We start from the raw sequence: 16576 nt of genomic DNA, 5'->3' as shown, positions 1-16576 counted from the left end.
GGGCAATGTACACATCAATAAGCTCAAAAACGGGGGGGGGGGAGCATGATTTAGATGAAATTCACAAAAGTCAGACGTTCAACTGTTCATTTTATTGTAACTTTACTTCTGTCTTAATTACATGTCTAAAAAGTTTAGAACTGATGAAAACTTGATCAAAAAGCAAAATGATTCTTTGGAAAATTATATTTTCGAGCGTAAAGAATTTTCAGCAATGTTAAACCTGCACCACTTTCAGGTTACAGCCTCCTCAACACAAATCTTAACAACAAAAAGTTGATTTTTTTAAAAGTAAATTAATGAATTTTACATTATTGTACCCTGTATACAAATCATTGCAGTGTTTAATACTGAATACATCACAGTAGTGTACAATGTGGCAAAACTAAGAAAACATTGATTATAATTTTTTAACACTTTTTTTAAAAGAGGAATGACTAAATTAAATTTGTTTAAGTCAATAATCAATATTTCATTTTGCAGACAATGTAACAGGGTTCGATTTTAGTGGTAGCCCACTAGTAGTCAAAACAGCGGCGGGCTAGTCAAACTATTCCTTAAGTAGTCCAGCTGGCGAGTCAAATTTTATTAGGCTACAGTAAAAATGAAAGAACAGGAAGAAATAAATCAATAAATTCAGAAAGCAAACCTGTATAAATTTGTGTCTAATTTTTTTAACTGCTGAGGGTTAAAGTATTAGATCTGTTTATTAGAAACACTGACAAGTGTGCCTCAGGATACATGTTTTACATGTATGCACATTGTTGTTTATGAGACACTCTATAAAAGAAAAACATGCAGGCTAGTGAAAATCTTGTGAGCTACTTAAGAGTCTGTTTCAGTAGCCCGGCTGGCCAGTGAACACAAGTTAAGGTCGAACCCTGATGTAAGATGAGTTTTCTTGTTTTCTACTGTATTTTTTGCAACTGAAATACAAATACATGCATGAAAGAAAACAAAAGGAGTGGTGTGTCTGTGGCATGCAAAGTGAAAAATGAAATTGTGAAAAACATAATAACAATAGCAGTCAAGGCAGTCATAAATTTAAACTTATACTAAACAGTGAAAACAATGGGGCATGGATTATCACTTTTGATAAGATTATTGAACTTCTGGTTTCTACAAACAATGACAAACACGTACGTAGTTTTTTCTCCAATAACCAATAATCTTTTACATTGTACAAGTAGTGTAGTTAGTAGTCATTTTATGTTGCAAGGTCTTTTTTTGGCCATCATTCCTTTAAACCTTGAAAACTTGTGAGTAATGGGTTTAAACATTTAGAAAATTAAACAAACAGATTCACAGTCTTAGCAGCAGTACTACTTTTAAGCACTGATGAAGTATGAACATTCAGGATGAAGCATGCTGCATAGATATGAAAGGGTTAAAGAAGAAACAAATCCTGCTGAATGTAAAATAATCTATATTGCATATTATCTACAAAGCTCCTTTGGGTCGGTCATGCTACCGTTGCCGGACGTCTTCCCTCTGCATGCGGGCAAAGTTCAGAAAGACCTGCTCCAGGGTAGTCTGACTGACAGAGTAGTCTTCGATGTCGTAGCGTGACTTGGCCCTCTCCATAGTGCCGAAGATCTGGGCCCACGTCAGCTGGGTGTTAGTGATGTGGTAGTGCACCATGCCTTGATGCTCGTCCTTCAGTTTGCTGCCTGTCGGATTAAAATTTGCAGTTTAAAAAAGTATTATTGGGAGACCTAGTGCAGATGAATTCTGTATTTGCAGAGCACCAAACAGTTGCACTGCAGATTTTAGTTTGTAATTTAATAACTGAGAATATTAAACAACGGCCCGATTCAACCGAACTTTTTGTGTACATGTGTGGAAGTAAGTAGTAGAACTTTGTTGCATTCATTCGGTAATAAATTAAAAGGATAAGATTTTTTGGGAGGTGGACATGTACCCTTGTTTAGACAATTGTGTTAGAAATAACACTTAGGGTCTAACTCACAATTGGCCATGACGGGCAGTCGCGGCCTTCTTTATTCTTAGGAATGCGCTGCAGTTTGTAACTATTCATGGGCCATTTTTTTTTCAGTACCGGTATCTGATTTGAAACTTCTACCTTTGGTAGTGCAAGAATTACTATTCAGCTTTAATATTTTTATTCCTCGGGTCAACTTCTAAATGATTTTTGTTGAAAACTTACCTGGAAATTGCTCCTCCATGTGCTGTTTGAACCCACTCAGGTCCCCTCCGTGTCTAGCCTTGGCAAGCACGGTGTACCCCTGGCCAAAGCGGTGCTTGAGATGCTGCACGCTACCCAGGCATTTGAACTGACCGTTGACCATGATGGCTAGGCGTGTGCATAGAGCTTCGCATTCCTCCATGCTGCAATGGAATTTCATAACATTTGCTGCTTAGTGTGTGGTGCATATCTCTCTATCAAATTCTTGTAGAGATACTTAAACTTTACAATTAAATAGCCTCATTAATTCCCTGGGCAAACTTAACCACTCTGCAGAAACCAAATGACACATTTGTTGTATTTGAAATTTTCAAGTGGCATTAAACCTGATGTACAGTAAAAGTTTTATACCATCTAAATCCTGCAAAATCCTCCAACATCTGACTTTCTATCAGAAATGTTCTGCCACCACTGACCTCGACTAAACACAGACATGAACACCACTCTGCATGCACAATTTCATTATACAGATCTTCATTGGTTGAATTAGACAATGTGTGCTTTACCTGTGTGATGTGAGAATGATGCATTTGCCGCTGGCCCGGATCTGCGACAGCGTATCCCATAATAGTCTCCTTGCAACGGGGTCCATACCCGTTGTTGGCTCGTCAAGAAAGACGATTGGTGGGTCCCCCATCAGAGCAATGGCTGTGCTCAATTTGCGCTTGTTTCCTCCACTAATAAGAAGCAGACAAAAAAATATAAAAAATAAACAAATTAACAATGAGTTACTAAACAGGTAGTTACTGAAAACTTGAACTTGTTCACAAGGGGTCAATTTTATGGGGTTGCTAAGTTTCCTAAGTGCACTAACAAATTTCCTAGTGGCACAAGACTAAGTAAAACGTTCAAGGGTGTTAGTCATCAGGAGCCATAAACCTGTTTGTGCCATGTTGACAGGGATTGGCACGCCCAAATACTAAAATTTTCCATTCTTCAAACTTGGGAAACAGCAACAGGATATCACTCAGATAGCACAGGAGATACAGCTTTTCCATTATAAAAAAATTATATTGACATTGACTCTCTAATCATTTTACCTGTAAGTCTTGGTCAGTTTGTCGGCATGGGGCTCGATGGTAAGTATCTTGAGTAGTCGATTGACTTCAGCCGGTATGTGGGCCTCAGGAACACCTCTCAGTCGACCGTACATGGTGAGAGTTTCCCTGCCCGTCATTTGATCGATGAGGGCATCAAATTGAGGGCAGTAACCCATCCTCTGTTGGACCTAAAGAAAAAGAAATTTGGGACAATGATGAGTGGATACCACTGGAACATTTTAATTCATATTACACCAGTCAGACCCAAGTATAAAAATCCAGGTGGAAGTACAAAGCACATTTGATGTCACAGTGATACCATACTGCCATTTGCTGAGGTTGAAATGGAATGTTCCTGGAAATAGGATAGGAGGGACCAAAGTGCGCCATCTCCAACAGTTTTTATAACTAGGGATCCAAAAGTGAAGGGTACAAGGGGCAGGGAAGGAGGGGAGAGGGGGAAGGAGGATGCAGACAGAATATAAAATTGAAAGGTCTAAACCCAAAACCTAATTAAAAATGAGCAGAATAACTTACTAGTTTGATGTCTGATTTGATGCTGTATCCATCAAGGAACGCAGTGCCTGATGTTACAGACTCATCTCCAGTCAACATCTTAAATGTTGTGGTCTTCCCTGCTCCGTTAATACCTGAAAGAAATTTGTAAAAAGAATTGTTTTCTTAATCACGGTGATTTCAGATTCTCCAAAATCAAACCAGAGGTTATAGCATGTGTGAATACACCAATGCCAAATTAAGTCACTGCTCATCCAATTTGTCAATTTTGGAATGGAAATTTGCAGCTGTTCTATTTGATCAAGAAGTTCTCTTACCCAGCAGTCCAAAGCACTCCCCGAGAGGCACCCCAACAGAGATGCCATCGACTGCCACCAGGCCCTGGCCTCCCCTCAATGAGTAGACTTTCCTCAGGTCACTGATGAGCAAAGCATCAGTCTGGCAGAGCTTTGTGAGAGGTGTGTCTGTGATGCGGGATTTCTCCGTGGCAACATCTTCATCAGCCTTTAAAAAAAAAGTATAAGTCATAAATTTAGCGCAAAGGAGAAAGCACAATTAGCTGAAATTTGGCAAATCAAATTTAACCGTCCCAGATCCCATTTCACGTACATAATAAAAGTTCATTTTTACTGAAATGATACGGATTCTCACCGCCAAACCAGTGACTTTGTTCATCTCACTGTAGACGAGTGCCTTCCGTCGGCAGAAGGCCTTCCTGAGTTTAGGAGCCACCTTCTTGAACAGGCTGGAGTCTACCAGGAATACTAGGGACATGTACACGAAGCCTTCTACGGCAAGGTAGACCAAGTAGCGACCGATGCCCTCCCCTTCCCAAGTCAGGTAGTCAGGCTCGTAAGAAATGCCTATCAATGAAAAATGTAAAAGTTGATTGAGTGCAGGCAAATATACGCAGGTAATTTACATTGAAATTGAGAAAGGCCTCTTTCAGGCAAATAAAATCCCAGACAGAACAAATCACATCTAATTTGAATAGTCGGCTGTTAAAGTTAGTTGTCGACTGATGGAGCATCGATCTCTCAAGATTTCTGAAAATATCCATGATTGAGACCAAAGCATTAAAAATGAGGGTGATTTTCTTACCCTGTGCATCACAATACTGTAAGCTGAATGGCGGGAACGACAAGCAGATCTTGATGTGATTAAAATGGAGGTAGTATGTCTCCATTGCAGCGCCAAGACTGTACAGCGGCATCAGCATGAAGACCCAGTCCAAGATCTCAGCGATGTCTTCCAATCCCAGATCAGGGATGGAGAGGACTTCGTATGTGAAGTACATGACCATGGACAAGGCGATGTTGATGATGAGGATGCGAACATAGCCCGAGGCTGGCTCCTTGAAGAGGAAGGATAGGAGGTAACTCAAGGGGATGATTGCCCAACCGTGGAGGAATAAGAGGAGGTACAGGTCCCAGACTCGGCCTTCTAAGGCATAGGATTCTACTCTGCAGGCTAACATAAGGATTCCAATCAGGATGCAAGGGATCATGTAGTTGATGATATCCCAGATGAGCTTGGAGAGCCAGAAGGTGGTGGAATGCACTCCGCTGACGATTTGGAGATGCTTAGCTTTGGTTGAGGATTCCATCATCAGGAAGACGCCAAAAGAAGAAGCTAGGAACGCCATGCCAAACATCATGACAAAGGCAATCATACTCCCCATGCCAAAGGTGTCTGACTGCTCGGAGAATTGCTCCTGGAGTGTTGGAGGCAAGGGTTCATTGATTACCGTAACGCGGTGGTCTTTGGTGAGGTAGTGCATCAGGTAAGCATTATCGATGGCATTTAGAGAGAGCGGGGATGTGTGATAGGGTTGGTTGTTGTAGAAAGCTGTGCCAACAAGGAGGGAGATATTCCCTAAAGTGATGTTTCCGATGACGACAGGCTTGTTGTCATAATATTCAAAAGTCGCCGAGACCAGATTCCGGGAGTTGAACGCACTGATGGAACTCTCGCCCTCTGAGATTAGATAGTCCCGCATGTCGTGAGGGATGGATGTGAGCGAGTCGATGTCTACCACTTGGGTTGCCGTGCCTTGAAAATGCTGGCTGTACATACTGCTCAAACTCTCGGTAACAGGATGAGACAGGTTTTTCCCTTTAGAGAACTGAGCGATGCTGTTTTGATAGGGGGTGGCACTGATGACGAGGGGTGGGGAGGCTTCTAGCTGAGGCGCAACGAGAATCAGAACAACGGCCACACTGGTGGTCAATAAGGGAACAGCAAGTTGCACTGTGGCTAAGATGAAGTTACGCATGCTGTGCAAGATGTGCTTGATCAGCATGGCCCAAAACTGCTGAGCGTACAGCCGTGGGCCCTTGTTGCGACGTGTGGTCAATGATAGCTTGCTTGTACTGGTAAACTTGTCACCTACACAACATTACAAAACAAAGGAAACAAATTACATTAAAGACAATAGCAATGAGTCTAAATTACGAAGTGGCAGTAACACTTTTGTCTATGGGAAGTGGCATCAGCTGCCTCTTGCTAGCTAAAGCCAAGTAAATAGGATCAAGCCTTAGACACATACCTAAAATACTGCCATTGCTAATGTCTCCCGGCATGTCAATGAGTGTAGATTCGCCGAGCAGAGAGCCCTGATGCAAGCTGTCCATGGATCCGTAGTGGGAGCGTTTTGTTAAGCCAGGGCTCGAGGGCGCGACTCCGTTGGAGTGGCCATTCTGGACCACACCATTGTGTTCTTTGGAGGGCAGCGGACCGTTGGTTTCATGGTGGTGGTTATGGTTTGCCACCGATGTGTGGTGAAGTTTGTCTCTCAAGGTGCTGTCGGAATTTTCACCAACTCTGAAAGTTAATAGTTCCATAATACACTTGTAAAGCACTGCATGAATGACACCTTTAGTAAAATTCCTTGCAGAATGCACTATGCACACGGTTGACCATGATGCAACAATCCATTGTAACTCCTATCGTAGGGAATAGCTCTAACCCTCCCAGACCTTTATAAATGTACCACAAGGTTTTGAACTTTGCAGGGTTGAGGAAGGCAATATAGGTACTACTGAGAGCATAGGTACTATTACATTAGAGGTTTGACAGCTCTGAACAAGGAGGTACCAAGGGTTTCTTTCACAGTGGTGGATTTAAGAGGATTCAGGAAAATTGCTCACAAAAATCCAAAGAGAGTTAGGGTTGGTGTCTGGGATAAATCATACAGCAAACATCCCCATGATACATTCATTCACAACAGAAATGTCTACTCACTTGATGAAAACTTCTTCCATAGTTGTCAGCGATGCACCGTAACTACTGATGCCCAGTTCTTCTTTGCTCTCTTCAAGTTTTGTGAAGAGACCCTCAAATTTGTCCGAAGCCTCGTTGGGCAGGATGAACGACAACTCTGCCCCAACGTCGCTCTCCATTGCGGCACTCGGGATGTAGGAGTGGATTAGGTCTGAGACCCTCCTGACATCGCAGAGGGGGGATTTGACCATGACCATGTGGTAGCCAACACCTTTGACACAAATAGACGGTAGGGTCAATCGTTAAGTGGAGCATAAAATGAAGAGAAAAAAAATAGTTTGTGCGAAATGTACTTGGTGATCAAGGATTGTTGAATAGCATTTAAGTGGTGAACTTCTACTGCAGAGGGTGTTGTGCCACGTTGATTTAATATCAGAGAATATGCAATTTGATTGGAAAAACAATTACTGGAGAATGTCAAAAAAACAATCCTAGAGTAAGTAAGCACAGAAATATGCGTAGACAATATTTTCTCAGCAAGCACAGGTTTTCATCCAAAATATCATTTGATGTATATTGCTTATGACTGATGTTCAGTTAATTTTTACTTATAGCTAATGACTTGGTTAAGCAATAGTTTCTGCTTAGTAGTGTCACAAATTGGTCCAGGTCTCAAATGGGCCTTAAAAAGTCTGTCACATGCCAATATAGCGCATCAGGCTGGCATTTATCTCCGGTATCCTTGGCATGAAACGACTGAGAGTATTTCTATTCCCCCTGGATGGGATGCCAGCCCATCGCAGGTTACTCCCCAGCTAATGCCAGTACACATTTATACTCCTGGGTGGAGAGAAGCAAGTGTTGGTCATGCAAGCCGCTTGATCAAGCTTTGTCCTCACCATATTTCTTCTTGAGGAAGAGTGAGGTTCCGCAGCACTGCAGTTCCCCTTCAGACATGATGGCGATGCGGTCTCCCAACAGGTCAGCTTCGTCCATGTGGTGAGTGGTCAGTAGGATGGTACGGTCAGTCTTGTGGGTCTCAAGGAGGTCCCAGGTTGACCGGCGGGCGTCTGGATCCATGCCGGACGTAGGCTCGTCCAGCATCACCACCTGTTGGTTTTTGAAAAAGAATGCCAATTATAAACGTTTCCAAAACAAACAGTGTTACTTTTGTCACCATCCACCTCTGTGGAAGACACTGAATTAAAAACCTCCGTCAATGTTTGTTTTCATCCTCACACAAATAATACTGAGCATCTCATCTTTTTCAAACGGTATCTCAGCCGATCAAGAAATCTCACCTTAGAGTCAGCGATGAGGGCAATGGCCACGGACAGTTTGCGTTTCATTCCTCCTGACAGGGACTTGGCCAGCTGTTTTCTCTTGTCTTGAAGGCCCGTCGCTTCAATGTAGTGATCTGACTCCTTCTTAACCGCAGAAGATGTAAGACCTTTCAGCTAAAATTCAATGATAGTGCAAACAAGAAATAATTGGAATTTTCCAATTTTTCTCTAAATGTTAAGAAAATAATTACGATTTGAAATATACATGAACAACAATTGTGTGTTAACAGTCTGATAGAGAAGGCTATTAGGACCAGACATTTGTATACTAGTACCCTGAAATTTTGACCAATAATACAAGAATATCAGCTCATAAATATGCATGATATGCAAAGCCAACTTACTTTGCCAAAGAAGTAAAGGTGTTCCTCTACAGTCAGATCTCCAAACAGTACGTCATGCTGTGGGCAGAGTCCGAGGCTAGACCTGACCCCTTCTAGGTTGCCACGGATACTGCATCCGTTCATAAAAGCCGTGCCGCTGGTTGGCGGGATGAAGCCGGTCAGCATGGACATGGTGGTGGTCTTGCCAGCACCGTTGTGGCCTAGTAAGACGGTGATCTGGCCTCGGTACATGTTCAGGGAGATGCCGTTGACGGCCGCTTTGTTCTTGGGAAAGATCTGCGGAAAAACATCAACAATTATTGCAAGATGTATCATAAGGAGTCACGTTGGTGGTTGTCATGGTAACAGTAAAAGGTGAGGTGTTGAGTTCACAGCATGTACTGAGATATATAATACAGTATGACACTTTTTCATAGTTTGACTGCCATTAAAAAAAAATGGGACATCTGGCAAATTGGGGACACCTGAGGGTGCTATGATGAAAAAGAGGGACCTTTTCTGCCGTACCTTAGTCAGGCCCCTGATCTGGACCCCAGCCTCCATGTCAGTTGGTTCCTCCTCGAAAAAACTTCCCGACCGAACCTTCATTGCAAAACTGTCGCCCGCGAGTACTTCTGTGATGACGGGTGTCCCACACCAATAGGATGGCTACAGAAGAAAAAAGACAAAAATATTAAGATGGAAGCAAACTTTGGGAAGTTGTGAAATTTTCCTCAAATATTTCCTCGGATATCAATGCATGAGTATTCCGTGTTTATTAAATTAGTAAAGGGCGAAACCTGGTATTCAAATGCACTTTTTCCTGACATAATATTTCTTTAAAAAGTCAAAGAATGAAGGATTACGGACAGCCAAAAATTTTCCCTAATCACCTTTAAAAAGAAGTTCCATCCCTGTGGTACGCCGTACTCTCCAGGAAACACAGCCTCCACGTACCACGTGAAGACACCATAGATTATGATATCCCCTACCATCATCAGCATGATGTGTAGCAATGTGAAGTCATCATCCACCGATACTGGTCTGTTGATGTTGCTCCACTGTACGCCCTCTCCTGAAATTAAAAAAATAAGAAATTAAATTAAATGCCGGAAACCTTCATTCCACCAACCAGAGGTAAGCTTTGAATGCATTATTCAAAGTGAAATTTTAAATGAACATGAAAAAGTTCTCTTTGCTTTAGCTTTTACAAAGTTTTAAAGAGAGCAAGTATGACTTTATTCTAAAAAAAAAGTGCATCAATTGTATTTGGGATCTTCAGTTTCAAAATGGGTGTGAATTGTGAAAATGCTGTCAATGTGGTTTTGACTGTTAGTTTGCATGAAAGAATTGATATTGAATGAATAATTTGTGAAACATCTGTATGGTCGGAAACTCTTTGAAATTCTCCCATCATAACATTCAGAGTCATAAAAAAAATCCAGTGCATAAACTTAAGAATAGCTAACTATCCACATGAAGGAACCACAAATAGAGTCCCAAGCACTCACATACCTGTGCCTTCAAAGATAGCAATGAGTTGTGTTCCCAGCCCCATGGCAGTGTTAGACAGCAGGCAACATGCCAGCTTGCCAGGCAGGGTCATCCGCTGATAGAACAACATGATGAAGTAGTACGGCATGTAGGTAATGAACCACGACACACCGGCTGCGACCGCGGCTGAGTTAGCTAAAGGGAGACAGGAAACTAGACTTTAACAACTCATACATATTCATGAGCCAAATGCACTTCTTTCATTGGTCAATGTTCCAACGTGACAACAGCATTCAAATGAACTGTGACATATTTGATGTCTCCGTCACCAATTTCAGATTTGCGTTACAGAGTTGGGCCAACCTAGAAGTATTGGTGGCAGGGTTTTTTGAATAACTAAACAAGATACCATTTATTTGGTTCATTGAGTTTTACCTTTTGAGAACAGTGCACTGCATGCAAAGCTGTACATGATGCTGACTGTAGCATACAGCATCAGGAATACGAAGATGACAGAGGGGTCACTGTGGGTCACCACCGCGGCACGGAGGTCACCGACCTTGATGCAGAACATGAGCGTCATGAGAGAGATGGTGATGAGGAGGTAGATGAAGTACTTGATGAACCAGGCCGACCAGTGGATCCAGTTGGCCAGACCCATCATCTTCATGGCTTCCTGTTTTGAAACAAAACAAAAACAGTAAGGAAGACCATTTAGTGACATTAGAGAAGGGGATGGACTTGCATAGTGGTCAGGGTTTGCAACTTATGATCAGAATGTCTGGGGTTTGAATCCTGCTGTTGGTCATATGTTGTGTCCTTGGGCAAGCCACTTTACCCCTAGTTGTCTCTCTTCACCCTAGTAAAATACTCATTGCGGCCATGGATGGCTAGCCTTATTACCCTTCTGTACTTTTTAACAACACATAAACAGTTGAAGGTTTTCAAGATTCAACCCTGGCAGCTTTTTTTTCCCTTCCTTCCCTGTCCTCCTTGCCATTACCTTCAATCGTTTCTCCTTTTCGTAAGCCACATTCTTGGCGATACCGAGAGCCACCAGAACCAGACTGACCATGATCAGGTCTGGCAGAGTGGTCTGTAGGACAGCCACATAAGTGTCATCTATGTACGGTGGGTAGGGGTAGCGTTGCATCAGGGTCGCGTGGTTGACGGTAGCACCTTGGGCTTGGAGGATGGCCATGTCTACAGCGTACTGCAAAGCCAGGAATCCCTCACGGTAGTAACCTGTTGAAGACGCAAGACTTATAAGGTAAGCTCAAATGTAAATTCATTTAGACTTACCGTTCTGGATAGGTCGATAACTTTGCAAAACTGCAAAGACTATTTTGGGTCTGGATGCGAAGTTGTTTGGTAAGAAATTATTCAAGGGAGTGAAGCTTGCAAGAACAGCCTCCCTTTGACTTAACTGTTCACAGGGTACATGGTCAACTAAAAATTGGTTCATATTTCATGCGAAAGCAACTTGATGTCAAAGAATCATTACAAATGTGTTTAACTTGGTTAATTTAAAGCAGAGAAAACTGCCACTTATGACACAAATTTGTGACACACCGACATTTGTTTGCAATGTAAACCGAACTAAATATAGAAAAATGTTGAGGTCAAGTCCATCACAATTAAGTAAAATCAAAAGTTAATCACTAAAAAGGTCACGCCTTTGTCACAATTCCTTCAAATAGCCTGTTTCTTTAATTAATGTTAGACGACTTGTGATGACTGGATTGAAACTAAGAGACTGTTAATTAAACCCTGGGTAAAACTTTCAGGATGCATAGATCTACTAGATCCTACAAGACTTGCCTGGTACTCCGCCATACGTATCATCTTTGTTCCTTGGTCCTGGCAGCTGGTAGAACGGGAAGAGCGACTGGGTCTGCCACTGGGTCATGAAACTACTCTGCTTCTCCACATTCCGCATGGAGTTACTCAGTCGGATCTTGTAGGTCAAGTTGGCCGGGATGCCCTTCCCGTTGTCTTGGAAACCACTCTGGAAGATGATGCCACCGAGGATGTTCTCAGTGGGGGTGAGCTTCAAGACTGCGAGAAGATCTTCCTCAGAGTTGAAACCCATTGCTGTGAAATAGAGAGTTCGATATTTGGACTTTATTGACAATTGCCCATTGAAAATAATGACACTTTCAATTCATCTTTTTTAAAATTAAAGGCTCAGAACAGTATCATGCCTTGTAACTTACCACTCTCCAATTGCACAGGTTGAACCACGGTGAAATTGGTTTTCAGCCTTTCCACCACCCTCCTCATGATCTCATCAGCAGCTTTGCCCTTTGGCGCATAGGCAATCTTCCAATAGTACGGCGGAAGGGTGGAGTTGGTCACATTTGGTGGCAGAAGTGTCGGTGGGAGCTGGTTGACACTGTGGGAACCGTAGACTATCGGCGACTCGTACTGTTCGAACTCCACGTACGAGCGTATGATGAGCAGCAGGGCAGCAAAGACCAAAGGAATAAGGATCTCGAAGATAGTGAGGATGACTTTGCGTGACTGGAGGGTCCAGTTCTTCCAGAAGAGGAGCAGGAACTGGTTCCAAGTTCTACCCATCTTGGATTTTAGTCCTAGGTTCTTGATATTCAATTTATGCAAATACGCATCAAGGGCAAACTGTGCTGAAGTACATGCATCTGAAAACACAAATGGTAAGTTTTCATGTAAAAATGTCTATGTATTCCTTAAAAGTTCTATTTGCTGCTTTTCAAACAACAAGGTAGGTTTTAGATCTCTTATTAAACCTGTTCAGCACTGAGAATGCAGCAGTCATATCCTGTATTGTGCACAAAGGTTTGCGAACCACAACTGTCCGTAGGAAACATAAGAAGTTAAAAGAATAAAAACAACTTTGGTTTTGTTTACAATATGGAGTCGCTTCAAAGGTTACTTTTGATAATTGTTACCTTATTAGTCCAAAAGGGAGGAGCTTATTTCGGTAATTATCTGAATATTAAATAAATCATTCAGTGATAGATCCAATGACACACTAGGTCGCATATAGGCATGACAAAATTGAAATTAATTAATGTATGAAATTTCAATCAGCTCAAACAGTGTAGTAGTATAAGGAATGTACTGCTGTGATATGCTTGCCTTTGCAAATTATACTCATCCTTGGTTTCATAACAACCACAGAGCATTATGTGGATAGACACTGCATTAATGCCATCGAAACAATCAGTTAGATTACTATGAATAGAAACATTATGCAATCTGGCCATGTCATTACTGACTAGCATAAGATTAGTTCCGGTACAAACCAAAACTTAATGACAGACTGGACAGTGAAGCAGCATAAATCAAGCTCATATTTGGCTGTTCTTTTCTGAATCTGCAAATTTGTTCCGACATATAATACGATGCTTGGCATCACAAAACCATATTTAAAACAAAGTTCGTAATTCATCAGGATATTTAAATACACGCATGGATTTCCTTTTATAATTCTGTGCAGCTCATAAGGGAACTTATCAGTGCAACTGAAGATAACAATCATGTCAATAGCAATTTCAGAAAATTACCTTGTGTGTGCATGGATGGTATGACTGTAGCAAAGTACACAAAGGCCTGAAAGACTTAATATGTTTGCCTTTCTCCTCATAGTTGACAAAGGTATTGCAACATGAGAGTTATTGACTAGGGACACTGTTAACCATTGTGATACACTTGTCGTTGTCTGACAATACACTTTGAACTTCCTGGCCATTTACAAACATGGAATTAAGGCCGACAAACTTTTGCGTCTTTTTTACCTTTTCCACTGGAAATATGACCGAGATTGGAAACAGCAAAGGTCACTAAACTTTCAGTTGTAGTGGACTTAATTTCCCCCCCCCCAGAAAAAAAAAATCACGATACCCCCCCCCCCCCTCTCAGCCCGGCCCCCTTAATTACTTAACAAATGGTTAGAGTCAAATGTATTTTGCCTCCTTATCCACAACTGGCTTTTAATCACGTTTTACCTGGTGAAAGTAATTATGAATATAATTACAATGGAATTTGTATAATTTGCATACATGCATGCAGATTTTGTGGCTAGTGTCCTGCTTTCAATTACATGTATTTTTTATGCATTACACATCACAAAATGGTAACAAAAAGTTAGGGTCATAGGCGCAAAAAGTTAGGGTACAAAATGTTAGGGTCATGTCACACGAGACAATGAAAGGCAATTGGTTCAAAGCTGTCTCTAGAAAAGAAGAAAGCAGGCAAACTTAAATATCCAATGTACTTTCAGAGCAATTTTCATGAACTTTTGGGAAAGGAATGTACTATTCTAGGGTTCCCTTATTTTGTAAGCGCATTCAGTTTCTAAAACCTGGCTGTGGAAATTCCCTTTTATGACTGGCTCTCACAAATAATTGTAAAAGTAAAATTATATCAAAACAATTAAATTGCAGCAACACTTACCAAGATCTGACGAAAAAGCGTGTGCCATCAAAACTTGTCTTCATGAATCTGTGTCGGAAAGCATCACATCACTGCCTGTTCCCCTCAAAGTCTGTTGACCGCTGGTATGCGTATGTAACGGACCAAGTTCCATCCCATGTGACCTTTGTCACAGCTTAAAGTCTTAATCTTAATCAGCAGTTTAATTACTTTTAATATCTAACTAGGGTCTGATTAGCCATTACGTGCAGGGAAAATGCAAATGAATAAACATGTTGATGTCATCGACATGTGATGTATTTGTGGGAGATTACAAAGTTCAAAGGGAAAGATTATTAGCATAAGAATTGATGCGCCAGAATGAGGCTGCGAGATGTCCCATCAGGAATAGTTCTAATATATATGGCTTACGAGTCATGTGACAAAAAAGATAGCAACTAGTGCAGGAAGCCATAGCTTTGGGAAAATACCATAGAGCTGTTTAGAAAATATACACCATTTGTCACAGTCTCAATAATTTACCAAGGCAGCTGAGCAGAAACTCTTTTATATTGCTTGCTCCGAGAAACAAAATTTGCTGATTTCCGATCCAAAATTACACAACTTACTCCTTTGATTGAAAGAGTTTCTCTGATTAAACAAAAAAGGCACACTTAAAAAGTGCTAGAACTTGCTTGAATAAGACAAAATGTTGTAATTGATTGATATGAAAATTTTGAAATTTACGTATGGATAAATTATACTTTTTCACAATTTACAAATCTTAAAGTCTACCAACACTTTACAAATTCGCACTGACTATTTTTTTTTTTAACATCGCATGAATTTACTTCTAGTAAGTCACGTCATTTTGTGTAGCAGTACACGCACACATTTCCCAGTTCAGCGTTCTTTCTAATTTATGTTGACAGTACGCAAGTGGCAAAGCGCTCAGCGAAAACAAAATCGCGATTATTGACCTGTAATACATTTTGCGGGCCCGGGGGACTATGGCCAATGAATTTCCTATTCATGGTCTTCCTTTATCGGTTGCGCACTGCTGATTGGTTGAAAGCGGTACGTGTACTCGTGAAGCCATTCATAATTTTTTCAGAGAGACAAGAATTGCAATGTCGGTCGGGTCAGAAAGTAACCCCGGATTCATAAAATGACTATCGCACAGAACACTTAACCTTTGAAATTCATGGCTTCATGCTCCCTTTCCCCCTTTACTACATTTTCCCCTTGATAATAAGAGTAAGAGTATCTTTGAAAAAGAAGTTTTTCCAAACTGATATCTGTTGTTCTTTTTAACCAAAGGCCCCCCCCCAAAAAAAATACTTCAAAAGACACCTCTAGGTTTTAGGTTTTTTTTGGCAATTATGGATAGTACATCGTGGCCACTTTCACTATATTTGGGTCTAGATGTATTGGGAATACACGATATGTGCCTTGGGATTCTGCAAAATTATAGAATTTGGAAAATTAGAAAATTTACGTTCTTAAGTAGCAAACAAATTCCCTTTTGCGAAAATACAATGTCATGTACTTTTACTTTCATAGGGCATCAATTACAAAGTCAAGCAATCGTGACTGGGCTGTAGCTTCCTAAAATCTGTAGAATTCACGAAAATATTTCAAGAAGGATCTGAAAGTTAAGGCCAATGTTGAGAACAGGGCAGGGACTTATGAATCAGGCCCGGTCAAAAATCAATCTATGCGAAACAGGCGATGGAAACCGAATGCACTTGTGACCCGAGTTCAATTCAGACCCACGTCATTCAGGATACTGGTACAAAATTTGCCCTCTCAGTGTCGACCGAGTAAACTTTGGGGGTTGATCTCATTGAGGTAATCATTCTGTTGATTGCAGACCAGCAAAAACAAGTGAACAAACTTTTGGGAGCGACAAACTTTTGGCGACTGCCTAGGTAAACAGGTTCATTCTTTGCCCAAAAGTTCAAGGATAAGGCTTTGATTCCAGGAGGAAACAATACCCTTTCGTGTCGCAATATCACAATCAAACAAACAATACAA

At 41.2% G+C, this 16576-nt stretch overlaps 1 protein-coding gene across 1 annotated transcript; it reads right to left on the bottom strand.

The window, feature by feature from the left end:
- Nucleotides 1-974: 974 nt before the first annotated feature.
- LOC119734789 (ATP-binding cassette sub-family A member 3-like) lies at nt 975-15040 on the bottom strand. Its single transcript, XM_038208345.1, has 21 exons — nt 14582-15040; nt 12361-12804; nt 11966-12238; nt 11148-11389; nt 10580-10820; nt 10166-10339; nt 9544-9725; nt 9179-9319; nt 8672-8947; nt 8286-8441; nt 7884-8094; nt 7006-7255; nt 6311-6585; nt 4864-6150; nt 4414-4625; nt 4080-4266; nt 3784-3896; nt 3247-3434; nt 2713-2883; nt 2168-2349; nt 975-1670 (listed from the first exon to the last, which is right to left on the bottom strand). Exons 1-21 carry the CDS (start codon nt 14607-14609, stop codon nt 1468-1470), a joined length of 5436 nt encoding a protein of 1811 aa, XP_038064273.1. The 5' UTR covers nt 14610-15040; the 3' UTR covers nt 975-1467.
- Between the last annotated feature and the right edge of the window lie 1536 nt (nt 15041-16576).

The sequence above is a fragment of the Patiria miniata genome, unplaced genomic scaffold (genome assembly GCF_015706575.1).
Source record: "Patiria miniata isolate m_02_andy unplaced genomic scaffold, ASM1570657v1 HiC_scaffold_28, whole genome shotgun sequence".
Classification (NCBI taxonomy): Eukaryota; Metazoa; Echinodermata; class Asteroidea; order Valvatida; family Asterinidae; genus Patiria; species Patiria miniata.
This window is presented reverse-complemented; position numbering and strand designations above follow the sequence as displayed.